We start from the raw sequence: 27,346 nt of genomic DNA, 5'->3' as shown, positions 1-27,346 counted from the left end.
TTTGGAAGTATATTAAATAGTATTTATTGAGTCTGCAATTTCAGGGGCAAAGCTATAATTTCAGTCCCAGCTATCCACACAGCATGGTACTGAGCCCTCATGTTCTTTCACTCATTCAATAAATGAACAATAACATGGAAAATCATATAGAGAAGGGGTTGAAGGAAAAACCCTGTTCTCTCAGTTTTGAAAACAGACTGAAGTCTTGTTCTCATTTACAAACACACTGCCTTTTTGAATAAGCATGGTACGTTTCTACTGAAGAACAGACTTGTCCTCCTGTGGTTGGGAGATGGTACATAAATGGTTGACCTGAAAGAAAGAACTACAGACGGCACTGAGAGCTTTTCCATAGGTGGGTGGTTAATGCTCCTTCAGACTGCAAAGAATTACTTACAAGAGGGAGGGATGTTCCCAAATCTCCAATTGGAAAGAGCCCCTCTTCTTAGGAGGCTTTTGTGTCTGAGACTGATACTGTGAATGCATATGTACAACACGAGCCTGCCTGCAAAATCTTATGGCAGAGGTTGTTTGGACACATCATCTCTTCCTGGCATTTTATTTTTACCATGGTGACCCTTCAGCATAGTAAAAAAAAGGCATCACACAATATACACAGATCCATATTTACAGATTAAATGGCAAAAGAGGAAATTAGATACAGTGACATTTATGTCCAGGCATTAATAAACAAAAAGATCCCTTGTGTTGACTCAGGGGTTGTTAAAAGTTCGTTTAAGCAAGTCCTTTTCTCTGCACATCGGTCGTCTTGTTTCGCAAATGAGAGCCAGCAGGATGTCTCAAGTAAAGAAACAGATGCTCGCTCTCCCTTAAACCATGGTCATAACCTTCAGAGAAGCGGGTTGGAATCTCCTAATCTTCTTCTTTAGTGCCTTTGAAGCTTTGATGCGACAGATTTTGGGCACTGGGGGAAGAGGCCTGGAAGAGACCTGGACAGTTCCTGATTGTCTGACCGAACCTTCAGGCCAAATCAGCTCACTTTCATCCCCCTCATCATAGTCAAGCGCGAGGCTGCTGCTGTTACTGCTGCCATCTGAGTCACTTTCACTGGATTCACTGTCCCCAAAACGGTTAGCTGTGAAATCACTGACCTCCCCTTCACTGGTCTCCGCGATGGTGGAGTGGAAGAGGGAAGCACACTCCGCAGAGTACTCAGAGTGGTCTGACTCGCTTTTGGCGTAAGCTCCGTGGTGATGACTCTTGGAGCGAGCCCTCATGCTGAGGGTGCGCAGGACACCAGCTCTCCTTGCTGGCTGCTTCGGTGCCCCTAGGCCAGAGGAGCTGGCCCCATGGGCCTTGGCAGAGATCTCCACTGTGGACTGCCACTTGCGCTGCTGCTTCTTCTTGTTAGCTGTGTCTACAGAAGCTCCTTCGGGGGAATACAGCGCGTTGGCAGAAGCTCTGTAGAGCTCAGGCCTGGATGGTGTGGTGGGCAGCCTGACCTGTGCGGGGAACAGGCTAGACTCTGAGCACGACCTGCCGCTCACATCACCAGAGTACGAAGGTCTCCGGATGAGGCTCTTTGCTGCGTGCGGTCTTTGGGGCTGATTCCACTCAGCAGGCGGCCTGGCAGCCCCATGAGCCCCTCTTGCCTTCTCCATGCAAAAGGCTTGCTTCCCAGGACGCAGCACCTTTTCACTGTTCCTCCTCTTTATCTTCACTGCCTTTGTTTTGGAGCTGGCAAACTTGACTCGGACTTGGTGGGATTCTGCAGGGACAAACTGAGCGTGAACAAACTCACCCCGTGCAGCTCGGTCATGCCCTCCAGCACTACCCAGTTTGGCATTGCCACTTCTTTTGAGGGGCAGCTTTCGGGGAGGGACAGCTTTAGCATTCCAGGTGCCCAGGCTGGAGTCCTCCTGGCACAGCTGCGAGCAGGATGAACTGCACTCCGCACTGCTCTCCATTGCCTCTGCCAGTGGAGAGCCCCTAGCCGCTGACTTGGCAGGATAACAACTATTCACAGCTGATGGCTCTGTGTCAGGGAGAGTGGACGGCTGTTCCTCATTCACACAGCGCATGGTCTCCTGCTGCTTGGCACATTCCCCTTCCGGCATCTCTCTCTGCAGCTTTCCTTCAGCTTTGTTACTTTCCAGAGAACTTGCTTGTTTTTCCAGCTGGCTACCGCTGCTGTTAATTTTCACTCCACCAGCGCTGGGGGTTATAATGAGTCTCTGGTGCATTGTGGCTGGCTGGCTCTTTGTCGAAACCCGCTCACTGGCATCAGCTCGATTGTTCCCTTTGCATCTCGTCAGCTGCAGTAACTTATTGATATAACCCCCTGGCTTGGCCTCAGCGGTTGGCCTAGTCCTAATCAAGCTGGGACCTGTCACACTAGGCATGGGTTTGCTGGGGGAAGCCTGGAGGTCTGCTTCTGGGGATGTCCCCATCAGGGAGAAAAGGGGACTTTGTAAAGCCACCGCATGAAGGGGGCTTGGGTAAGGGTACACATCGATGCCGTTCTTGGAGACCAGATCGTTCTGGAACTTGGGGTCCATGCTGTGCAATTGCAAGTCTGCATGGCACGGAGGCAATGAGGATTTGTGATCTGTCTCTGTCTGAAATCTACTGTCTGCTGGAATGAGTCTTTCCAAGTCACCTACACAGTGGATGAAAATAAATAACCTAATTAAATCACAGACAATTACACTCAAGCTGGCTTATATTAAAAGTGTTATTTCAGAGGGATGTGCTAACTTATACTAAAATCAGTAGCAGGAATGCAGAAAGCCTTTCAGTCCTCCAAGAACACTGAATTACCTCAGGGCTTTTATTCACCTCAGCGTAATGGAGATTAGAATGCCTTTTAACACCAATAATAAAACTGATGCCTTCGCAGGAAATTTAAACTGTGCTACTTGGATGAAAGTAAATCTGTGTATACATAAAAATGTTCTCAAACAACACAGACCAACAGGTACCCAATCAACCAAAAATAAGGAGTTACTTTTATTTCTTAGTAGAGATAAAAAGTAAATCCAATAGATTTTAAGCCTGAAGCATCAAACCAGAATTATCCAATACAACAGATATATTTTTTTCATACTTTTTCCCCAGCGTAGATTAGACTTCCTCTGGCTAAATGACTTTTTTATTATTTTATTTTTTAAACAAACTAACAAAACAAAAACAAACCTATAACTCAGAAAGAAATTCCTGGAATTGCCAGCATGCAAGAATCTACCAAAGAGTCATCAGTATCTTTATTTTTTTTTTTAAAGTGGTTAAATCTGAATTCCAGCTTCTCCTCCAACCCTTTTATATCATGCATTTTAGAAAAATCTAGAGTACTCAACCAGCTGCTTTAAGAAGACTTGAACAGACACCAGGTATTTCTTAAACTCTTCACAGCTGCAAGCTGTAGCTGTATTGTTTTTGCATCTTGCTTCAGTAAGGCATTACTGAACAGAGGCACTCAACCTACAGAGCAGAGACATTAAGACTCAAGTGTCTGACAGGCCACAATGAAGTCTCCAAACTTCTTGGAGCACTTAATTTCAGAACAAAATATTCTGAGCTTTTATTACAAGGCACAAAATCAGGACTGCTGTAATTCTGTGTGCAGATTTTTAAAAAGTCAACCTTAAGTGTGTAGAAAAATGAGCTAGAGAACTTTTTTATTTTGACAAAGAAAAAAAAATCTAAGGGCAAGTTACACCAGATTGCTGGACCTTCCTCTCAGGAACATCTGCTCTGTGAGAGCCAGGTTGTGTTTCAGGAGCAGGACTGCTCCATCTGGACCAGTCAGCCGGTAGAGCACCATGGTGCTGTGTTACCTCTGATACCAAGAGTGCTGGAACCATCTGCAGTCTGCTTGGATTTCTTGGTACGACAGTGCAGGCTGCAGTGTCAACAAATCCTCAGCTAGCTAATTTCCTGGCTACTTCATGCTGCCAGGAAACCCAAACATTAAATCCAAGCAGGTATTTCGCTTACAGTGACTGCCTCTCTCCTCTCCAAGGAAGCTTCTGGGAGACTTCAAAATTTGGAGCTGTCTGCAGTGTCCTACCTAAGGCACTTAAAGAACTGCTTCAGCAGTTCAGGATGATGATGTCTCAAACAACATAACTACAAAATGAAAATTCTTTAGGAAATTGTTGGCAGTGTATAGCAGTGTTCTCTTTTCCCTTTGCTTTTTACCTTCTGTGCACAGCATAGAAATTCCACAAAAAAAGGACACGGTTTCTTTTACCACAAACTGATTTTTTCCCCAACATTACATTAAAAGGGAAGACACTCTAGCACATGTTCTAGCTCAAACGAAGGATGCTTTCGTGTAACAGTAATCCAGACTCATTACAGTGAGGTGAAGAAGGATCAGTATCACTGGCTTTTAACAAAAATCACTTATTCTACTACAAAGTGAACAGCTATGCAAAAAAATCAATCAAAGGAGCAGTGACTCAGCCACCGCAAACAAACCAGGAAGGGGTCAAAAGAATACTGTGCTTGTGGTGTTTTAGCAAGCTTGCCTTTTCTTTCTGTGGCAAGAGGAAATCTGTTTGTACCTGCAGTTTTCAGCGGGGACAAGCTAGGGGGAGGAAATGAGAATTTTTTTCCCCTTTCCAAACAATGCTTTTCTGAAGTAAAATCTTGACTCACTTCTCTGCAACATGGCCAACTTCACAGGAATTGTTTCTTTAAGACTACACAGAGGCAACAATCCCACCACTTACGGTTCTCACACTGAATGAAGTAAGAGGTTGTAGCCGGGAAGAAAGGAGTAGGAGGTATAAAAGGGGAAGGAGGACTAAAGGAGGTCTGTGCCCTCACTCCCACACCTCTTCTTAACATTACTTATCCCTTTTTCTGCTAATCTATCTCCATACCCCAAGCCCATAAAGCCACATTTGCTAAGAGCAAAGCGTTGCACATTTCTGATACAAAAGCAAGTCTGTAATCTGAACTTGGAAGCCACGGATCATTAAGATCAACACTTCTTCCCCCCAGCATCTGAGAAGCCTTGAGAACAATTTGTTTTTATACTGTAATTTACCACCATCGTTTCAGGTGTGTCTGCACAGACTTGTACATAACAGGGGGTCTTTGTTTCAGCTCTCAGCAAGCCAGAGGTGAGCTAGCTCAGGTAAGGAAGGTGTGGGAATGACACCAGAGAGATGCTGTACTTGAAACGATGTTCTCTGTGACTCCACTGTTTCTATAATGGAACAGCAACACATCTGACTGGGTCACCCTAAGAACTGCACTAGCATGAGGCTGCTCTGAGGATATGGAAGGACCAAAATGGAAAATAATATGATGGCACTTCACAGCTACGTGAACAAGGGACTCAGAGCACTAGTAGGTTTGTCCATTATGCATAAAGGTGTGAGGCAAATTTATATTTGGTCCAGTATTAGGCTCAAGACTGGTTCATAGATAGCTGATTAACCTTTGGTGTCTGTTATCCCTAACTGTACGTTATAAAGCATGAAGAAGAATATTGTGTGTGCACATTGCTTTCAGTAAATATGGCTAGGAAACTAAGTCTTATCATGCTATTTTAGGGCAGATTGAGAACACAGACACTAAGTCTGGAAATAGCTCTTTTTCCTTCAAATTGTTGGAAAATCTTTCTCAGTAAAATGCAACAGCTCTAATACTGAATTCACCCTATATTTTTCATGCTGTACTTTTACATAAGACATTTCAAGTATGCAATTTTACTGATTTCTCAAACAGATAAATTAAAAAAAAACCAAGACATTCATTACAATTTTACCTCATGCACTTAAGTACTTTTCCATCTCTAACTGCATACCTACTCATATTTGCTATTATTTAAAAGTATCTGAGTCTGAGACAAGTGAAAGTTGTACAGTAAATGGCACAGCTATGTGGTTTCAATTAATTCTCACTTTGTACATTTAAAATGAATGCTATGTATTGATTATGCTATTAGTATACAAGGTTCTAAGAGTAATAGCCAGGACTCTGCCCTTCTCTTGAATGAATACCCAGCTCTGCAATCAATTACCTGTGGAAACTGGCCTCGGTCTAGACCTGGCAGGAGTCCCAGAAACGTCTGTGCTCGCTGTAGTCCGACATCCATCGCTGACATAGGTGCCCTGCTGTTGGAAGCTGGTGGTATGCACAGTAGTTTCATCTGCAGACTTGGGTCGGTAATCAAACACACTGAGCCTTGCCTTAGGGTGTTGAGAGCTGGGCAAGAGACTGGTGTGGGAGGAGGAGATGGACTCACTGTACACAGAGGTACAAGAATTGGAGAGCGAGCAAGAACCACCATCACTCAGGTCGTAGAAGCCTGCCGAGTTGAAATAAATAGGAAGATATTTCCAATTTACAGTTACTAAATATGCTCTGTAGAAGAAACATGCAGAGAATAAGATAAATCTCCATTTGCTATTTGCCCTAGGTCTAAATTTGTCACTATTTTGGGGGGCAACTTTTGCAAAGGCATACTCTGATTCAACTACCTTTTATTGGGCTTCTGTATATTTCCTTAGGCCCTAAGCCAGCTCAGCACAGACACATGCACTTAGTTCTGAGCGTGAGGTGGGGAGAAGTGCAGCACCATCATACTCAGTTCTTTATTGAAGAACATTTTTGGGGACTATTATGCAACTGGTGTAAAACAGCCATCATATGCTGTTGTAACTTGTGCTAGGTGCATACAAGCATAGCTCATTTGGGACAGTAGAGCAAAACTAGCCTGTGATCAGAGCTGCCAAGTCTATGATAGCCGGAATATCTGAGGGCACAGAGTGGAGGTTATCTTCTCTCTCCAGGTCCTGTGATCATCGCTAATTAATTATGGAACTATTAAATAAGGCTCTGTGTAAGTTCAAGATGGGAATTTTTATAATTCTTTTCTATATAAGGCAAATTGAAAAGGATGCTGTTTCCTTTTGAACTGTGTGTGCCTAAGTGAATAACTCCTGAACTTAAACACTCATGCAAACTTGAACTTTTATACACACTGTAAGTATCATCCTGCAAATTCATATGTATATCCACATAAACTGCACGTGGAACAAAACTGTTGGAAGAAGTAGTTAGTGGAAAGATGCTTTATTCCTGCTCAGCTATTTGTAATGCTTCAGGAAATTACTACTATTCAATGTATAGATATAGATAAGACATAAGAAGATTTTCTCATATCGTACAAGTTTTCAAGATTCAAAGAAAAAAAAAATCTTTCCTTGTATCAAGGAAGACTTAAGGCTTTTCAAAATTGTGTTTAAAAAGAGGTGTTGCCATTGTCCCAGACTAGATAACAGAAACCGGTTTTAACAGACATCCCAGTTATAAAAGACTTCAGTTCAGCTCTCCCTGTGAATCACAACAGAAACCTGAAACTGTCTGTCTCTTGTCTATGAGAATGTTACTCAGCAGACTGCTGTGGTGTTGTTTTTCAGTGTCTTTTAATAGAGCTGTTTCATTTTTATATAAATGATCAAACATTCATTAGGTCAGAGCACTGCAGTGGTTGTGATCTTTAAGGCTTTACTGATGTTCAAGACTTTGCAGATTTAAGATATTGGTCTCCTTTGCTTCTAGTAAGTACTTTAGACACTTTGCCAATGGCCATTTTGCACTGAACATGGTAATTAATTAATAAATTTGTCTTCTCCTTCTGTTAGTGGCTAAAATGTCTATTTTTTAACCAAAAATTTCCAGAAAAAATACTGTTGAGTGAAACAGCATTTTCCAATTAAATCCACTTTGCAGGAGAATTCTCACCAGCTCTGCGTGCGCTCAATGCCACATCACTACTCTCCACCTCAGCCCTGGGGCACTCTTTCTGACCAAACATCACACGGGGTTTTGCTCAGTGGTTGACATCCTTCAGCGCTACTGGCACCACACCCCTGGGAATAAATGACCGCGTGCACATTACCTGAGCTGGGGCGGCTGTCGCTGTCCAGGTATTCACTGGAGGTCTTGCTGACATCCAGTTTCAGCTCGCTTATTCGCTGGTCAAGCTGGTCCAGGTGGCTTTTCAAACCGACATCCTGTCTCCTCAAACGAGACTGATTCACCAGTCAAGGAAAGAAGGGGAAAATGAAGAATAATTGCGGTTAGAATCTCAGCAGCAACATGTGAATTCAGGCCATCTGTGCCGGACAGATTCTGCACTTGTGAAATGTTTTGCTTAGCTAGGGACTGTTGCAAATGGATCTCTGTAATGAGCCTGACATAACGGGCAAGTACAAAACATTTTGTTTCTCAGCATATATTGCCTTCTGCCCAGCTGAATGTTTTCTCAGAACTTCTCATACTGAATATGCTACTTCAACTTCCCTTGTTTTGTTACACCTATGGCAGGGACTGTCTCACTAAAGAGGACAGCAATCTTCTGACTAATTATCACACTAATATATGTACTTCATTTTGCCATACACTGCCTCTGGGCAGAGGATGAGAGAAACATTATGGATTGCCTGAATGAACTTGAAGATAGTTTCTGGTGAAAGGGAACGTTTGTGCGTAGAAGTATCTTATCACTACACGAAGAACAGGTAGCATACTGCATTCTGCAAAGCCCTTAGCTCTGATAGCATCTCTTCACAGTAGAAAGGGTACGCTACATGAAATGTGCCTTCTCTGCTGCTGAAAATTTCCCCTTCATGTCTCATGGATAGCTATTTCCACACATTATATGTAAGAAGAATGCGGCACTTGAATTCTCCTGTGAAAATGTCTGTATTTAAAATAAACGGTGTCTTCAGGCTTGCAAATAATCCCTCGGAAGCCAGCAACAAGGGCCTTTGCCCACTGCAATCACTGACCAGGCTGATCTGCGGTAACAGCTCCTGCAGTTGCTCTGCCAGTACTTACATGGCCAGTTTAGGGGGACAGATGGCCAGGAATTAGGGTACCAGCCAAAGAACCACGGTTGGTTTCTGTCACCAACTTCTCACGTGGCACTTGGCAAATTATCTAAGACCAGCCGCTATTTAGGCAGCTTCTAATTATATCACGCCTAACCATGCATCCTGCAGTACTCCACAGAAAGGTATTCTCTTCAAGCTGGTTGTAAAGTTGTGCTCGCAGCCCTTGTGAGGCCGGGTTTCTGTTCAGTAACGGCGAGAAAGGCATTCTTCTTAAAAAAGGCTCTTTGTGCCTACATTTCACGTATAAAAGTGCAGCTCTAGCAGCATTTCCAACCTCAAATAAATAATATTTAGGACCCCTGAACTAATTAAAGTATATACAATATTAAGCAACATGTACAAAATTAAAATCAGTATGTACGTATTTTCAGCTTCACTTTCCTTGTGTTATCATTATTCCGCTTTTAAGATCTGCATTTTTAGGTTTCTCCACAGCTACAAATACAAAATGCAAGGAAAGCTAAGATCCTGAGCTAATCAGTAAGTGATTAGAAAGTGAAAATCAAAGAAAAGAGAAAAGGCAGATGTCCTGAGTCTCACCACAACTGTTATGGTGGTTGATGCTGTTGGGAAGACTAAAGTGTATTTCTAGCACACTGTTTTACGGAACCGGAGGGACATATAACACACAAGAAGTAAAACCCCATTTTATTAGTGTCTCGCGTCTAGAAATGTTTAAGCTCAACAAGCTCATTACTGCTCCCTAGGAATACAGGTGGTGATTTTCACTCTTCCTGTTTCACATAAACAAAAGGAAGACCTGGATAATAAAGGAGATTTTCTATCCCATCTGAATGACGAATGCATGACCTCCTCAGTACTTCTTTACTTCCTTTATGGTGGAAAAGCAAAAACATGCCATGCTTCCTTCAATCTCACCTACTCAGGAAATCACAAAGTTTTGTTTTCACGGCTGGAATTAATTGCTTAATGATTAATGTTTTGCCAGCCAATCCCTCAGTCTGTGGTTTCTGATTAATGACAGAGAGGCCACAAGGCTCTCAGGTATTCAAAGATTATTTATTATACCTCCAGGTTCTGTCTGCGCTTTCACAGCATTTTAACCAACACACATGATTTACATCATCATTTTAACCCTTTTATGGTGCCTCACACCACTGGGTTTTCATGTTTCTGGCAGACTTCATAGCTTTGATCTTTCAGTTAACTCCTTCTGCTCTCCAAGACAACAAGCACGTCTCACGCTGGTTGGATAAGGACGGCTTTTCCAGCGTGCTGCTTGAGGTTGTTATTGTTCCAATAACCACACCGAGCGGCACCCAGAACAACAAACCCCAAACGCGCTCTTTCTCAATTCACTACATGAATTTTACATGAGACAAAACCTTGCAGGTGAAGCCATCTGTTTGCTTTGGGCAATGCAGCTGTGAAGACTTCTGCACAACGCAAAGTAGGACCAGACTTTCCAAATCAACTCGTGCTATTGATGGACGACGATTTCTGGGAGCCAAATCGGGGATATTGTCATACCACCCATTTTTCAGAAGAACATTCTCCGAAAAGAAGGTTCCTTTGAATCTACACAAACTGGCACCCCAAACCAAGGTACCAAAAAGCACCGGTCATGTTTAACTACTCTGCTCTGCTATTAATCAGCTCCCTTCAGCTAAAGGGGGTTTTGATGTTTCTTGCTGTGGTTGTAGATTGGCACCTGATAATTTTATTAATCCAACTGCATTTTGGAATGGACAAAAGATAGCACTAATCTTACCTAGGTCTGTACATCTAAAATCCATTCACTCTTGGGTCTTTTTGTAACTGATTCTGCAAAGCAGCCAGTTTCAGAGGAAGGTCAATTTCACCTCTCAGACCCTTATTCTGGTGTGAGATGAATCCCTTCTGGAAGCACGTTTTTCTCAGCTGAGAAAAAAAGTAGCTCAGAAAAATTTTAAGTTATTTTAATAATTAAAAAAAAATCCAGGATGTAAAAGATGTTTTATTCTTTTTAAAAATATTTAAAGGGGAAAAAAAATCTACACAAAATGTAGGGTACCAATTGCTTTTTTTTTCCTCTTCAGTATAATTTCTGTCCCTTCTCCACATTTTTACAACATTGTAAGCCACCCGAAAGATTGCAGAATAAGATCATTGGACTCAAATCAGTGAGGTTTTATAAATACGTTCCCTGAGAAAAGATGAGCAATAATGTATGCTGCTGCCTTAGATATCTACCCACTTAGTGAAAGTGTCATAGATTACTTCCTTTGCCTTAGCCTGAATTTGCATCTCTTCTTTCTCCTCTAGGTCACCACAAAGAAGTTTGGCCAAGAGACCTGTTTAGCACCTTTGGGATCACTGAGGGTAGATAGCATCACTTAGCTCCGCTTTTCTTCCCAGTCTCTGCTACAGGCTTGCTGCCTGTGCCGTGGCAACTTGCAGCTCTGACAGAAGAGCCCCTGGACACCGAAAAGAGCCACTGACTAAGAACAAAAAAGGACATGACTGCTAGGGGCATCAGAAAGCCTGTGGCCTTGCTGCCTACAGCAGAAAGGTCAGCTGCTGGCTGTTGCTAGCACCCACTGCTGGGGAAGAGATTGGGATGCTGAAGTGGCATCTGCAAGTGGTCCCTAAAAGATTTGATGGCTCTGCTCCATCCATTCCTGCTAGTGGCATTTGACACCTCAGGAAGCCTCCGTGCTTGTTTCTCACCCTCCCAGCACAGGAGAAGCCTGGTGTGACACTTATCTTGCTTCCACTGCTGAGAAGCCTCGAGCCAGCTCTGGCTGATACAATTTCCCCGTTTTATGTGACAAGGACCAAACATTTTATGAATGCAGCTACGACCACACAAAAGCCCAGGGCTATAGCCCTACGTGAAACTTGGATCAAGACGCACTCCAAGGCAAAGCCACCTTTACATTGTTAATGAGTTTCTCCATCTGAAAGCTGTGATCACAGACTCTACCGTCCCTGGGCCAAGAACAACACTGGTGAAGACATAACACTCCCGGAGCAACGCCATGCTTTGCATTCTCTATTGCTTTTAGCTTTAACTTAACTTCCTGTGATCGTGAACAAAATTTTCAAGGGGTTTGACTGCAATACGCTGTCCGCAAGGCACCAGGAAACTTTTTTTCAGCCTGTGGTCTCCGAGTTCCTAGGACGTGTGGACTCCTTTGCAAAGCCTCCTTTCTCTCGGGTTTATTTTAGTCTTATGCAAAGCCGAGGTCTGCACCTCTGGTTAAATACACGTCTGCAATTTGCAGGGAAGAGAACAACAGTAGGAAGCTACCAGGTATGCCACGCTGGAAGGCTTCCAGCAGCCGCAGGTCAGTCGGAAGCGCTTTGTACCGCAGCTCCAGGCGCTCGCACAACCGCAGCGTGGCTGAGGAGCCCGACCCTCGGTTTTACACACTGCGGGGCCGTCCCTCGCAAGCTGCCGGCACGCTTCCCTCCCAGGCACCCCCAGACGATGCTTCCCAAACCTGCACTGGCACCTACTGGTGAAACCTGTCCCTCTCCGGTGCGGAGCTGAGTTACTGTCGCCCTCCCAGCTCCCGCACGTCCAGGGGAATAAATTTAATCCCGGCCCCTTCCATTTTATCCGCTGGTTTCTCCCGTGTCCTTGAAAGCCTTCCGAGGTGCCAGCGAAGTCCTAACGAGATAATCTTCTATTTTCAGGTCTTATTTGAGATGTATATAAACAAATCGGCAACCAAAGCACGCCAGCTGACATGAAGAAGAAATGGATAGCCGCTGCGGCCAGAGGTCACGGGGTGCTGCTGTTAACCCAGTGGCCCCGGACAGGCAATAAGCGCTTTCAGTTCTTTTTTCCTTTTCTTATGTATACACGAAGTGGAGCCATTAGCTAAAATTATTACTGACAGGCAACCAAGCGGCCGGCAGTCCGCTCGCCAGCATCTTTCATGTGTGACTTTAATCGCGCCATGCCCGCCGCTGCGTTTTCCCACCTGGTGGCTGGGCTTCCCGCAGGTTGCCGGCACTTTCTGTCGGGGATGCCGCCCGGCCTAGCCCCGCAGGGACCGAGGAGCCCTGCTCTCCCCCACCTGGGCGCTAAGGCTCCCCTCCGCACCCCGGGGGGCCACCAGGACCCCGTCCCGTCCCTTACCAGCTGCTCCTTGAGGGCGCTGAGGGTGGCCTCCAGCCGGCGCTCCTTGCTGCGGGCGCACAGGGGCTGCTCGCCGCCGGCGGCCGGGCCCCGCTGCGGCATAGCCAGGGCGGCCCGCACCAGGTCCCGCTGCTGCTCCCGCAGCACCTGGAGCTCCCGCAGGCCGGCCAGGGCCGCCTGCAGCCTCTCGCCCACCCGGCCGCGATCCCAGCCGCCGCCCCCTCCCGGCCGCGGGGCGCCCAGCAGCATCCTCAGCGCTGGGCCGCGGGCCCGGCCATGGCAGTGAGGCGGCGGGGAGGCGGCGGGGCTGCGGCCGGCCCCGGGCGGCGCGGAGACTGGAGCCGGGCCGCGGCGGCTCCGGAGGTTTTGGAGGAGAGGTGGGGAGCGGGGAGGGAGCAGGAGGAGGAGGAGGAGAGGAGGAGGGAGGAGGGCTGCGGCTCCGGGCAGCGCCGGGGCCACCTCTCGGGGCGGTGCGCTGCCTCCTCCCCGCGAGGGGGAGGCTCCTGCCTGCCCCTACCCCCGTCCCCGTCCCTGTCCCTGCCCCACGGGGGTGCTTTCTGCCCGGAGCATCTCTGAAAACGCTGTTGGTTTCTGACTCTCTTCAGGCTGCTCAGATCCCTGCGGGCTAAAGACGGATCTGATTTACCCCTCTGCGATACCCAAAGAGTGCCCGAGCCCGTCATTTGCTGAAGCCTCATGCATATGAAGCTATTGCGAGGATATCGGTGCAGTGAGCGCGCTCAGGTAGAACATTTCCCTCACAAAAAATGCGGTACTCGTAACGCTGCCCCTTCCCCTGTTTGCTAGTGTTTCATGTCAGAAATACACACAGGGCTGGCACTCTTCACCTTGCCCTCTGGAAACCAACCCAAGTGTGTTATCTAATCATAGCCATTCACTTTCTAGTACTAAATTGTTTGTTGTTGTTTTAAAAGCATGGCGGAGAGTCATTTTGTGAGATCGAGGTGTGTCTCAGCCTCCCAAAGTCACTTGAAGGGCTCAGGATTTATTTTAAATGGGCTCTGGAAATGGTTGGTCACAGAAATCCAAGGTCATGTTGCTGTTGCTACCCAGAAAATGCCATTTAAAGCTTCCAAGACAGCTTCTTAGGAGGTACTCAGCAGGCAGAAAAGCAAAGTGAATACTACTAATATGTGAAAGTAAATATCCTAATATAATAAATACACTAATAAAGTGTATACTACTAATACGTAGTCTATAGTGATGCAGAGAGTGAGAAGCCCTGATACCAAGACTCTGGTGAACACAGTGGAGACCATACAACACAAAACTAATATTCTGCTGCCTACACTGAAATAGGAAGCATTTGAATCCCACAGATCCTCAGATCACTTTGTCACATTCAAGGAGATTCTAATAGTTTCAGGAGCGTGTATGATTCTCTGCGAGGCAATGTACACAATGCATATAGCCCATCTGTCTGTGGTCACCTCCTTTTGCCCGTTTGGCATATCCTTAAAAGCTAGCATACCTCAATTTGAATGCCACTTGACTTTGTGCTGGAATACACGAGTTGGGTGAGTGGGAACAAGTTGCTCTGTCATCTGTTCACCAAGTGCCTTCTTTCAACACCATGTGTGGGTGGCTGTTTCTGCCTCCAAGCTTGCAGCCAGCCTAGTTTTCCCGGCTGCAGCCCCTGTAGGAGTACCAGAAGCACTAGTGTAATGTCAAAAACAGCTCCTGCTGGGAGGCCAAGTTATTCATGTCCACCATGTCCACCAAGTTATTCATGTACACCACGTCCGGTACAACACATTATTTAAGAGTAGGACCAAGCCTTACTTTCACCATGTCACTTTTCACAGACTTCATGTAGTTTAATGGTTTCAGAACTGTATTTACTCTGAAAAAAAATGAACTACATCAGAAGGGGTCTAGAGAGGTCCTGTTCTGGTAAGTTGTATGCAAATATTCACGGTTCTAATATTCACATATAAGATGGAACTGCAGGAACAGTATGACTGATGATCACAGTGCTTGGTTAAGGTGTGTAAGGGGTACAGTATGACCAATATTATCTAAGGCTTTTTTTTTTTTTTTATGAATATACTTCTGCTGTTGCTTTCCCCATCCATCCCACTAAAATTCCCTGTGCAGAGCAATGCCTCAGAGCCAAGATGACTGGACTCATCTACGAAGTGGAAAGAAAAACTGCCTTCAAAACTAAGATGCTCCTGAAGGTGCTGACAAAAGACAGCATGAAATACTGTCACCTCTTGGGTGGAGTGCGGCAAACAACCAGTAGTGTGCAGCATGTGGCAAGAATCTTGCAAAATGCCATGGCAGGTATGAGGAGCTGAAGCATTTTTGTAAATCACTTGTCTTGGCACTTGTTAAAACAGACAATACAACACTGCTCCTTATTTTATTCAAACCATGTTCTAACATGACCAAATACAAGTCACGGAAACAAATACCAGTTAGTATATACTTGCTAGGAGAATTAGTTAATCTAAGGTCATATATCTTTCTTTTCCTCCTTCTCTTGCAAGGAACAGTTATCCCTTGCACTTTGTTCTTCCTTTTCTTTCATCTTTTTATCTTTTTGTACATTAAATCCCAAATGGGCTATATCACAGCAGTATCTTTATTCTAATCAGCTTCCTGATTATCCCCTGTGTTGTACTGATTAGTTTCTTCCCCGGAACCCATGTGATGTCACTTAATCTTTTCAGATAACTCCACAAATAGCTTGTGCTATCTGATTTGTTGGGAAAGAGTAAAAGGTATGAATTGCCCCCAGTTTTAGAGCTATGGTATTATATAGGGGCAGTAGTAGTGATAAAGGTGAAAGATTCATAGTAGGAAATAATCAAACTTCCACAATTCTTGATGACTGACAGAGAAGAATGTTCAATGCTGATGCTCTGTGAAGTTTCACTAGACTTTTGGAATGACTTGAAAGAAAGGGAGAAGAGTACAGGTAACACCTCATTTTACTGCCTAGCTTTAGTACACTGAATCCAAATGCTGAAATGTAACTTGCACTTTTCAGGAGCCAAAGGTTTTGACTTTTCAGTTATGTTGCTTAAATTCCACTGATTTCAAAGACATTATTCTCAATTTATGCAAGAGTCAAATTGACACTTCTGTTTTCCATCAATGGATTCTGAGGTCATACATAAATTACATTTAAAGAGAAACCTGTAGTAAGGGAATTATATGGTTGCAAAATCAGACAACAAAACAGTAAGAAATAACAATTATTCTACATAATATTACTTTGGGCCCTGTTTTTTAAGATATGATTGCACAATGTTGTTCCCCTGGTCTATTTCTCATTCAGTGTGAAAGATGTGTACAATGAAAGATGCGTACTCAATGGATGACTACTCTACACCCTCTTTCCTCATGCTCCAACCCCTTGCTTTATTTACTGCAGATTATTGAAGCTGTGCACTAATGACAGAATTTCTTTCTTTCTTTTTTTTTTTTTTGTAATGGTACTTAGCATTCTAGCTTGTAAGTACCTTACAGTTGGAACTCATAATGTCTTTATGACGTCCCAAAAGCTGTAAAGTTGTTTTTGTTTTCTAGGAGGGGACTTGAGGCACTGAGTTTCATTTCAGAGATGCTCACTCATTTTAGGTGCCCATTGGAGATGCCTTTGGTTCAAATTTTCCAGAGTACTTAGTATCATATTGTCAATATATTTATATATATATAAATTGCAGAGTTCCCTTTGACTTCAGCTGCAGTTCTGAGCACTCAGCACTTTAGTAAATTGAATACTGAGTATTTTAATTTGAATTTGAATCCCTAGAAAAGTGAGGAACAGAGTTAGTGCTCCTCGTATGGAACCAGCTTGGGTGTGCCTTGCACCTGTGGTATAGAAATGCCCTCAGAGCCTCATAAAATACCAGAAAGGAGGCAGGTGTTATTTACCCTGTTTTGCAGATGGAGATATACAAAGAGGTTAACCCTTTAACCGGGGATCGAACAGGAAATCTGTGGTAGGACTTGAAAGTGAAGCTGCATCGTTAATTTGACCACAAAAATGACTTCACTCCTTGTTTTGTGGATGCATATTAGCCAGTTTGTGTGGGACTAATGTTAATGGTAAGACAATTTGTATTGACCTCCAGATGTGTTTAAAAGTAAAATAGTTGAATATTTACTTTGGATGAAGTCCAGAGTACACAAAATACAGTGGTAATAACAGGCAGCTTCAAGAGTGAAACTACAGTTTGTTTCCCACGTTTGCTTATGTTTTGTTGGGAAAAATCATTCAGAATCTTTTTGGCAATATTACCATGTGAAGAGACAGAGTCTCTCTGTATAAGGTTCAGCCTGTGTATATTTTAACTGTGGCTTTAGCTTGAGTTGGCACTAGCATGTGTAGCATTAGTTGAGGAAGAAATTCATCCGATGCTGTTTAGGACTATCTCTTGGCATGATGGAAACTCAGTGGGTGCACCAGCACACTCACATTGCCAGCCTACCTTTCTGTTCCCTTTTCTGTCCTGTTGTTCCTAGATGCTCTGCAGACCTCTTGCCATTGATCCAGCCAAAGGTCTAATGGAGAGATACTGCCTAAAGGAATCTTCTGAGCTGTTAACATCTGGCAGATATTGAAGAGGTTATTTGGAGGATGCAGAGCAGTCAGACATGGATTGAGCCAAACCTAACAGAAGCCATTATCCTACTCATGATATGTGGAAGTGTAATTCTTGTACCTGTCACCATTGCTTATTGCATGCCCAAGAAGGCGTGTGCTGAGCATATCCTTCAGTGGAGAAGGACTGAGGCACCACACAGAGGTATGGGGTTCAGCTGTGAAGTGGGATGGAGCCTTTTGCCATTTTTTGGAAATGTTAACTTCAGCATTAAGAGCATTCTGAAAGTTGATTAAGCCCTCATGTTGCCCACACTGGGCAGTGTTAGTTCCATGCTAGCACTGCTTGCCAGAGAATGCATAGTATTGTGTGTCCCTCTGTGAGGTGACTGTAAGTAAATTGCATTCATCCGGGCATTTTGCCTAATTAGCAGAGCAGCTGCTTTTGAAAACATTCTTCTTAAAGGCTGATGTCTCAAGGATTACTTTATTTAATTAGAAAGAAACAAATCGCTGGTGAGATGGTCTCTTTCTAGAGAGTTCAGAGAATTTCATTTGAATTGAAAAAATGACTTTTTGAACTATAGCTTACAGGGTAATGGATGGGAAAGAGGAAGCAAGAGTGCAGCTGACATACAGCTCCTGCTACGAAAACAGATTTGAGTTGATGGTGGTCTTTAGAGAGAGGAATCTTCTGAAAACATGAGTAAAATCCTGCCTTCAGCTACTGGGGATTAGGAGATGTCCATCTGTTTTTGTGATTATTTCTGTTTATTTTTTTGTGAGGCTGCAGATTGAGTCTCTCTTGTGATGCTCCCAGCACGATAGTGGGGGTTGTAGGGATGGGTGGAGGTTTCCCTCAGGAAACCATGAAAGCATGAAAGCATTCAGTCTTGCCTCTTTCCAGTTTATGCCTTCCAACTTCAATATTCATGTCTAAAAGGCCTTGTTTTGGACCATGTGAAAATGTTTGTTTGTTCATAAATTTGTGGACAGATGGGCAAACTAGGGGAAAACATGAGCAACTGTTGCGTAGATGCAGACTCAGGAAGCACAGAGCATGCAGGAGAATGGAGAAAATGGTGGGGACCAGAAATCCAGGAGTGACACAGAGTAGCTAGGATGAGTCTGGGGCCAGATGCTTGAGAGTAAAGCCAGAAAACAGTTAAGGGCATCAGTATTCAGAAAGAATGGGAGGTATGGGAGCGTAATAGAGAATGGAAACCAGGAAAAAAGTGATACGATTTTTGTGTGGCTATAATGGCTTCTTGGCAGGGATCTTGAAAGCATTGCCATCGTTTAACTGAGAAGAAGCTGAAGCACAAGGAAATAGTTTGAACTGCCAAGGTTTAAGTTTATAACAGATTGTAACCAGAGGTGCCCGGGGGCATGTGGTGAGTACAGTTGGCCTGGAGCCAGCGCTCAGTCACTGCACCTCCACCTACCTGCTTATGGGACTGGGCACAAAATGGGTATTAAGGCTCTTTGGAAGTAAGTGAAGATTTTAATCTGGCCTCTTTAAGAATGAGATACTAAAAGTAGATGCTGAGTGCTTCTGCTGTGGGCTGGAGAGCTGGGTCAGAAGGCTGTCCCACAGAGCTGGGGTAGGGCAGTTCTTGAAGAGGGGCTATCAGTAAGTTGCTGCTGAGAGGGGCAGTGACCCTTCCCCATCACTTCAAAACCTCATCTGTGGTCTGGTGTAAGGGGTCAGGCTAGCTGAGGAGAATAATGATTATTTCTCCACATCTTTTGGTGTGGAGAAATTTATAGCTTTTACTTTTTTTCCCAGGAGAACCTCATTTTCTTCCTGTCCTCCTGATTTCTGTAGGCCCTACAGCATTTTTTTTTCTGCCCTCTTTGGCATTCATAATGCTTAGCAATTTCATATCAACTGGAGATTTCGTTAAAATATTGTTAAAATCTCTTTTCCTGATCATTAATATTAAATGAGAATTCCATTCATTTGCTCTTCATTTTTACTTTCCCTTTACTTCATTTCCCTTCAACGGTTTTTCAATATAGGTGACCATGTTTGTATATCCAAGCTGCCATCTTTTCTGTTTGTATGCCTGGTTATTCCAAGTTACACGTGATTCATCATTTGAGGGTCTGCTCTCATTCTTATAAGCTTAATTTATTCTTAAGTATGGGTCTTTCTGCTAATATTTGAAGTACTTCTGGATTGCAAAGCTGCCTTCTAAAAATATTTTGAATCTATGCTGTTATGTTGATTTAATCATTTGTCATTCTCATTTTCTTCTAGTCCGAGGGATCCCAGTTTTCTCCTTTCACTTGTCCAGCATTCAGAATAAATGGAACCATCAAAGCCTTTAAAGTTACACCAAGAAAAGATTTGTGTTCCATTGCTTCGTATTTCACACTGGACATATCACATCAGATTTTTACGCAGCATTTGCATATGGATTTATCTTTTCACCATTTGGTTTGTGTGTGTGTGTGATCTATGATCTTGCTGTTTTCAAAGTTCCATACTTTTCTGAAAAACAAAGCAAAACCAGCTGTGTGCAAGGCCTTAGCCTACTTCTTAGTCTACTTCTCTGAAATGGAATATATCTCCAACAGGAAAAACTAAACATCAATGTGCAGTTCTGCAGTGTAAATATTCCTTCTGCCCTACTGAAGAATTCTACTCTGAAGTCCTATAAATGAAGGGCACTACCTTTTCTTCAGGGCAGATGAAAATTTAAAGTTTGTTTTTTGCAAAAAATAATCTTTTTTTTTTTTTTTTTTTTCCCCCAGCATGAATAAAGCTCAATGCCGGGGGGGAAAAAAAAAAGGAAAAAAAATATCTGGGTCCTTTCACAGTAATGTATTGACAAGCATACTTAAGGATGGCAAAAATTTTCAAGACGTATGGTTAGAAAACCCCAAGGCACTGATTCAGCAGGATGCTTAAACACTCATCTACCTCAAAATAGGTGAGTTGTCCCACTGAAGTCAATAGTGCTACTTCTGTGCTTAAAGTCAGGCACACACTTTAATATCTTGCTAAACTGAAGCCTAAGACTCACTACATTTAATCTTGCCAAATGCTTCTGCACATTCTGGATCACAGCATTCAGAATGAAATGTCTTTTGTTAAAAATAGATCCGCTACCTTAAAGATATCCAGGAGGAACAAAGAAAGAAAGAGAAAGGAATTCATCTTAGAGTTTTACAGCATGCTGATATAGCTGATGTTTCTATTTATTTGCATTGGAGATCTGTGCAGGTAATGGGGGTTAGACTGCAATGCAGAGGATGGCATGGTAATGTACTTTTATTGACTAACAGGAATTGAATGCATTCAGATAATGCACTCTTAGCTTGCTGGATGCTAAAAGGTCTGCTCCTTTTGGATTCTTTCAATAATAAAAAAATACAATAAAACAACAACAACGAAAAAAGCCAACAACCTGCTGACTTCTGAGGGCTGCAAATTTCATTGGGCATCCTTTGAAATGCCTTCTCTTTTCTAGTAAAGAGCAAATTGGACAGATCCAGTTTGCTTCACTGACATGCATAGTTAGTGGGAATATGTTTGTGAGTTTTGTGAGCTAACGAGATTTATATGGTGGTGTGTAAGAGTCATACCGAGCATTGTGGCAACTGGGAAATGTTTTCATCTAAATGACTTGTATTAAAAATGCAGCTCTGTATATCCCCATAGAAGCAAGTCAATGAGATGGGAGAAAAAGCCTTATCAAATTCCTTGCTTCATTCCAATAATGTTAAATCCTAATTCCACTAGGATGGAACTGTATGGAAACCCACATACTGAATCCTGTGTTTCAGCCATTACTTGGCCTCTGTTTATAAGAAGGAGACCCACTGTGCAAAACATGCCTTGGGGAGCGTGCTTTCCTGCTGAGTCTACCCCGAAAGAATCATTCACAGAGCTTCAATTGCATCTCCATTTTCTGGTAGGTAGGTCAGTGATAAAACCACAGCAGAAATTGCTTCAGCATTGTAAATGGGCAAAAGTTACTGGTGTACATCACATCACTGCAGTATTGCTGAATGCATCTGGGGAGCAATATTACGGAAACTTTTTTCATCAACAAAGCTTCACTTTTCATGACTAAATAGAGCAGTGGCAAACTAAAAAATTATATTTATCGTTCATTCACATTTTTATTTCCTATAAAGGTAAACTAAACCTAGCTACTGAATAAAATTGAGTTATTTTACAGACAATGGTTCTTTGCTCATAGGATATTGCAGCTCCTGTCATTTGAAGAAGAGGTGTGCTGGCAGGAAGATGGTGCTTATTGTGTGTAACTATTTTTTCAGCATACGGTGCAACACCAGCAGGTTTGTGAAACTCTGGTCGCAGACCAGTACTGACATCGTCTCTCATGCTTTGCCGTTTGCATGTGGGGTCTGCTAAATTCATCATTTGCAGCAGCGTGGTGATCAGGGGCAGTTATAAGTCATTAGTGAACTGTGAAAAACAAATGGAAAACTTACAAGCATGCTGAGATAGCGGCTGTGTGCTCAGCAATGGGATGGGCTAAAGCACATATTGCACATTCCAGGACAGAAAAGAAGAATGGGAGACACATAGCTGATCTCTAATTCCTCTGCTACTGAGGCTGTGGCGTTTGTGCTTTGTTTAACATTGCTGTTCACAAATTTTTCTGTGAACAGGATGTGAAAAAGCACACACATGCACATGTGTTGTCTACGCCCTCTGACTTTGCCATGTCATCCTCACTTCAACTTACTGCTCTTCAGCAAATTTGTATTTATTGTCAGGTGCCCAAGAAGATTCCTTGTTTATGTTCTTAATTGCATTTTTCTTAGACTAGTTTGATTGCAAAGTACTTTGCCATATGTACACCTGGGAAAGACAGAAGACAGGAATTTGTAACCAGAGCATTTTATAAAATACTAGGTTCTTAAAATCACTCAAAGTAGCACATGTCAATATCAGCAATCCATGTCCAAGTAGCCCTTAATCGAATCATTTGCTTACAAAGAGACAAATAACACAGTACCGGTTAATTGTGCGTGAGATGATCTGACGTGTGAAATACATACTACAGTACATGACTTGTTCTCCCTTACCACAGCAGACTCATATGACCTTTCCACATACCTTTCTGATGTAAGAACACGAGCTTACAAGGCATCTCTTGCTTGCCTTACTGTCCTTTTGGCTGCAGTGGTACAAGGTATTCCTTCTGCCCACCTGTGCCAGGCTAGGAAATAAGCACCTTGAGTCTCACCTCCTGCTGAATGTTCTTATACTCAGCTTCAGAGGTGTTGTGCAGGACTTGCTTGAGTGGACAGGTGTTGAGAAGCTTACAAAACTGAGGAGGGATTATGTGAAGTGAATGCCAATTTAAATCTGCATCAAAACTGAGAAAGCAGAGTAGTTCTCCTAAAGGATGCCCCTCTCTAAATCCTAGAGAAGCACAAATAACACTAGAGTGCATTTCCAGTCATGGCACTGCTGGAAAATTTTGTGTGGTAATGACTCAATACTTCCTACATATTAGTTATCTTGTCTATTAAAGCTTCAAGCCAGGTTCACTTTGAGTACACCTGAATCCAGCTTGAAAAATGTCCAGGCAAATAAGTTTGGTCTGAGCTTGACCTATTACCTGTAAAACAGTCTCCTCTGACTGGTAACAGGTTTTCTGGACATCAGACATGGTTCCATTAGGAGCGGGAGCAGCCCAGTTGCAGTTCCAACTGCTCTTCTTCCTCTGACCAAGTAATTGTGCTTTGGTGCAATGGGCACATTTCTGGTTTTACTGACCGTGGGATTACTGTGCCATTTTGGAGAGGTGGAATGAGCTGCTACGTCAGTGCCATAACACGTGCAGAGATGCTCCTTCAGGTTCTGGCAGGACTGTGTGAGTGTCATCGTGATGGTGTCCCTGAGCCTGTTTGTGCCGCAGCACCATTCTAGCCCAGCCACGTTGTTTGGTATTGTGGTGCTAGCTCATGGCCCTGCACCATAGCCTGGGCATCCCCTGAGTTCATGGTGCAAGCCTGCCTGAGGGACGCTCTAGCTTTCTTACCTCTATACATTCTGCAGCAGCTTTAGATTAAAGTATAATCAAGAGGCACAGACTCTTTTCATCACTTTTGCTGCGCTGAAATTATCCATCTGGTTGTTTCCATTCCTGTTTCTCAGATTCCTTTTCCCTGCAGCACTGACAAATTTCCTCTCTTTTCTGTATAGAGCCATTTTTAAAAGCTCTTTCTCAGCAAAGCAGATGTATGGTCTCAATGCAGAAATCCGTATCCAGATTTTACCTTGCAAAGCTGGAGAAGTTAGTGTCCAGCCCCACAGCATGGTAGATTTATTTTTCCCTATTTCTTTGACCTTAAGTGAGACACTAGTGCTTTTTTATTTATTTATTTATTTTCTAAACCTCATTAAGTATGCCAGAAGACCTAAAATCAGCCCTCTGTCCAAGCATCAGCGTGGATCAAGTTTTCTCTACTCTCTCTTGCAAAACAGAGGCAGCTGCTATCCTCATTGTTACGATGAAGAACATCTGCCATCTCTTATCAGGAGCCTGAAACCTTAGCTAGCAGCTACCCTGCTGGATGTTTTTAATACCTGTAAAACAACACTGATCTACCAGCTGCAGTACAGATTAAGGACAAACACAGAAACATTTGCAAAAAAGGAAAGTGTCTCCACATGTGTGGGCACCCAAAGAAATATTTCATCACAGAACAGGATGTTTTAAATTAGATGCTCAAATCTCCTTTCCTGCAAGCAAATTCTTGTGTAAATCCTGTAAAGCTGTTCCTAGAAAAAATTTGGAAGACTAGATTTGCTTTGTGTACATTTTCTGTTTGCTAATGAGCGTATTCCATTGCAAATCCATCCTGGCGAGCAGACAGTAATCCACCCCTCCCAGGAAATCGAATTAAGGTAGCAACAGGCAGTTTTTGTCTTTATTGTCCTCTGGAAGCAATGTTGAAATGAATGGCATTGTCTGCTCTCCCCACCGTGTAAGGTGACGTGCAGAGATGGCAGGTGTTATTTTGTGGTGCCATAACAGAGACTGGGATCAAGTTCTGGTTGTTCCTTGGATTAATGTGGGAAACTGAGGAAATATGAGACTAATGAGGATGTTATGGAGGAGGAGATGCTCACTTCCCTTTCTAACGGTGCTGAGGAGAGGGAAAGTGGGAGAAAAACACATTTGCTCTCTTGCAGGCTAAGAAGACGGATGTCTCAGACAAACTCTTCAAGGACACCAGCTGAATCATACAGCAGGTTTTCTGGAGAACAGCAGTGGTGCAACTTCAGCCATCCTTTTTTCATCATGTAGAGCAGCAGCTTGCCCCTTGTAATGGTGAAGGTGGTGGTGACGGTCAGAAGCTGAAGAGTATTGGTATCCCACCAGAAAATGGGCCACCTCAGTTTGAAATGCAACAGCTTTACTCGTACCCCAAAGACCACTTATCACGTGATGCTGGTCTCAGGTCAGTATTTACACACCAGACTAGGCTTGGAACACGTCAGTAATTTTCTCAGCTCTGCTGCATCCTTGGTGTTTGTGTTCAGGTTTGTCACTTCATCTTTCTCAGATGTATTGGGAGCCCCCCAAAACAACCATGTCGTGTGATCCCCAGGAGCTTGCTCTCTGCATACGTATCTCTGGAAGAGAGATAAAGAGTTGCTTTCCTGGTTTCTGGGCTAAGTTCTCCAATGAAGGCTTTCATTTCTGGTCTGTGAGCTCTCAACCTGACAGTGCTATGGTTCTCCCTTACTTACACACAGGGCTCATGCCCAGAAACCCCTTTCTTTTGGCTTTTCACCTGTGTGTGTAGTGTGGTTTCTTAGAAGGTTAAATGCTGCTGCTATCAGAAAGCAGAGTGTTTAATATTTTTTTATAATTCTCTGTTTCATTTCATTTTCAATTAATCCATCCCGTCTTGCTCAGATATAACAAATAGTCTGCCTAAAAACATAAAAATATGATTAGATTACAAGGTACTTAAAAGATGCCCCACCTTGAGCTGTTTGTGAACTGCTTAGAATGAGTGGATGTATGTGGCAATGGGCAGAAGTCTTATCCCAAGCAGGACTTCTCCCTTTGGCTGAAATTCCAGGATGGACTACAAACGCCACAGCAGTCTGTGTCAGCAGAAAACCTGGGGACTGTTTGAATTTGTCCTGTTTTGACGTGGCAGCTCTGCATAAAATGTCGTGGTGCCCTAGACCACAGGGCTGGGAACATAATAAAAGCTGTAAGGGCACTAAGACTCTGATCATGCTGCCACAAGAAGTCAATGCGTGTGGGGAGGGTTCCTCTGGATTTCAGCATCAGCAGAATCCACCCCACTGATGTGGGAGTGCTTTACCTTGCCGCTGTTATCTCTCCTCCAAGATCAAAGTTACCATAACTCCCCACTTCCCCTGGGGGCGTAGCAACAAACTGATGAACTGCTTTGCTGGTAACAACTCAGTCAAGATAAAACAGCAAACAAACAAACCAAAAAGACTAAAGGAAGATGAACTCATGAGAAGCGATACAAGAATAAAGCAGTTAATCAGTTGGCTTCAGATCCAGTCTGCCAAACATCCCATTTGCTGGATTATTTGCTCTAGGCTCAGACACCATGCTTGGCATTGCCCTTCGGCCCTCCAAGAGGCATCCCACGGCGGTGTTTTCTCATGGTTCTCTATCCCTGTGTGATTGAAAACTCTGGCCCTTAGAAATTGTTGCTTTCTGAAATGAAAGGAGCATAGGATCAAGTTTGTGCTAGGTGAGGCCTAACTGGCTTTCCAGTATGTGCTGTTGTGTCAGCACAGCCAGTAGCCACAGAGGAACGTGAAGGTGGAGGTGAAGGTATATGTACTGGAGAGGGTTCATGGATAAGGTGCAGCCTTAGAAGACGTATTTCCTATTTTGAAACTGTTTATTTCTGCTGATGATGCTAGTTCATGTACTTGGTCTTTTACATGGTCCAGAGTGACATCTAATGGCAAAGCAGCAGACAGCACCACATCTAACGAGAGGTAAGTGGGCAAAAAGCCGTAGTTGCCAGTCGTTTATGTAGTGACAAGGGCAAGGTAAATTTAGTCAGGGGTGAAAAAAAACATAGACTATATTAAACTAAACTGTAATGCTCTGTTTGTAGCCATACTTCAATATTTATTACCTGAATAAAGCTGGTAAGTTAAGTAATCTAAAGTTAGGAAGGAACAAAATTAAGTTGCCTGTAAAAATCTATTTCACATATGTTATCTTAATGAACTATCTGTGAGTTTACACATATGTTATCTTAATGAACTATCAGTGAGTTTAAACAATATGAAAGGACTAAGTCAGGGCAATATTCCAGAAATGAGTCAATCCAAATATTCTATTTTGAGTAAACCTTATATGTATATATAACTGCTTTTATTAAAATTGCCAAGGTCCTACAAAACAGTTTGTTTTGAAGAAAACAGCATATTATAATAAAAGGTATTATATTTTCAACCATTCAATGCTGTGTTGTGGCATCACTGTTTTGAACTATGAAAATTGTAAATCTGGCCAGTCGTACCAACATAAAAATACATTTGCATATGCTGTATAAATTCAATTTTGGGCACCAGTAAAGGCACCTTTGCATCATTAATTAACGTTGCAAGAACACTTTATGTGCTGTGTTCAAGTGTAGGAGGCTGGCATTTAAAATGCATAGTCATAGATAAGGGATAACAATAGCAAGAAAAACTTTGGAATTGTTAGAGCTGACTTTTTAGGGAAATAGCAGTTTACCTGTTTACCTTGAAATATATGATTTTTATTTGCTGTAATGGGTATTGAATTA

General features: G+C 43.2%; 1 protein-coding gene and 1 long non-coding RNA gene across 3 annotated transcripts; one reads left to right on the top strand and one right to left on the bottom strand.

Moving 5' to 3' along the window:
- DACT2 (dishevelled binding antagonist of beta catenin 2) lies at positions 1 to 13,355 on the bottom strand. Of its 2 annotated transcripts, XM_080583962.1 has the most exons (5): positions 12,970 to 13,355; positions 7,883 to 8,015; positions 5,999 to 6,286; positions 1,963 to 2,620; positions 1 to 1,587 (listed from the first exon to the last, which is right to left on the bottom strand). In XM_080583962.1, exons 1-5 carry the CDS (start codon positions 13,216 to 13,218, stop codon positions 831 to 833), a joined length of 2,085 nt encoding a protein of 694 aa, XP_080440088.1. In that variant the 5' UTR covers positions 13,219 to 13,355; the 3' UTR covers positions 1 to 830. The 2 variants fall into 2 exon arrangements, with proteins under 2 accessions (XP_080440088.1, XP_080440087.1); XM_080583961.1 differs by having other exon boundaries at positions 1 to 2,620.
- Positions 13,233 to 27,346, top strand: LOC308191524. The gene is made up of 7 exons (XR_013948097.1): positions 13,233 to 13,346; positions 13,575 to 13,713; positions 15,088 to 15,913; positions 17,467 to 19,036; positions 19,809 to 21,468; positions 24,735 to 25,003; positions 26,496 to 27,346. It is a non-coding gene; the product is annotated as an uncharacterized lncRNA (long non-coding RNA).

Source organism: Anser brachyrhynchus, assembly GCF_964034855.1.
Source record: "Anser brachyrhynchus genome assembly, chromosome: 3".
NCBI lineage: Eukaryota > Metazoa > Chordata > Aves > Anseriformes > Anatidae > Anser > Anser brachyrhynchus.
This window is presented reverse-complemented; position numbering and strand designations above follow the sequence as displayed.

Excerpts from the sequence above, each read along its gene's own strand:
- DACT2 (XM_080583961.1), bottom strand. The coding sequence starts at position 13,218 with ATGCTGCTGGGCGCCCCGCGGCCGGGAGGGGGCGGCGGCTGGGATCGC. Across the intron at positions 8,016-12,969 it reads GCGCCCTCAAGGAGCAGCTG|TCTCGTTTGAGGAGACAGGA; the intron begins GTAAGGGACGGG and ends CTGGTGAATCAG. Across the intron at positions 6,287-7,882 it reads CGACAGCCGCCCCAGCTCAG|GCTTCTACGACCTGAGTGAT; the intron begins GTAATGTGCACG and ends TCAACTCGGCAG.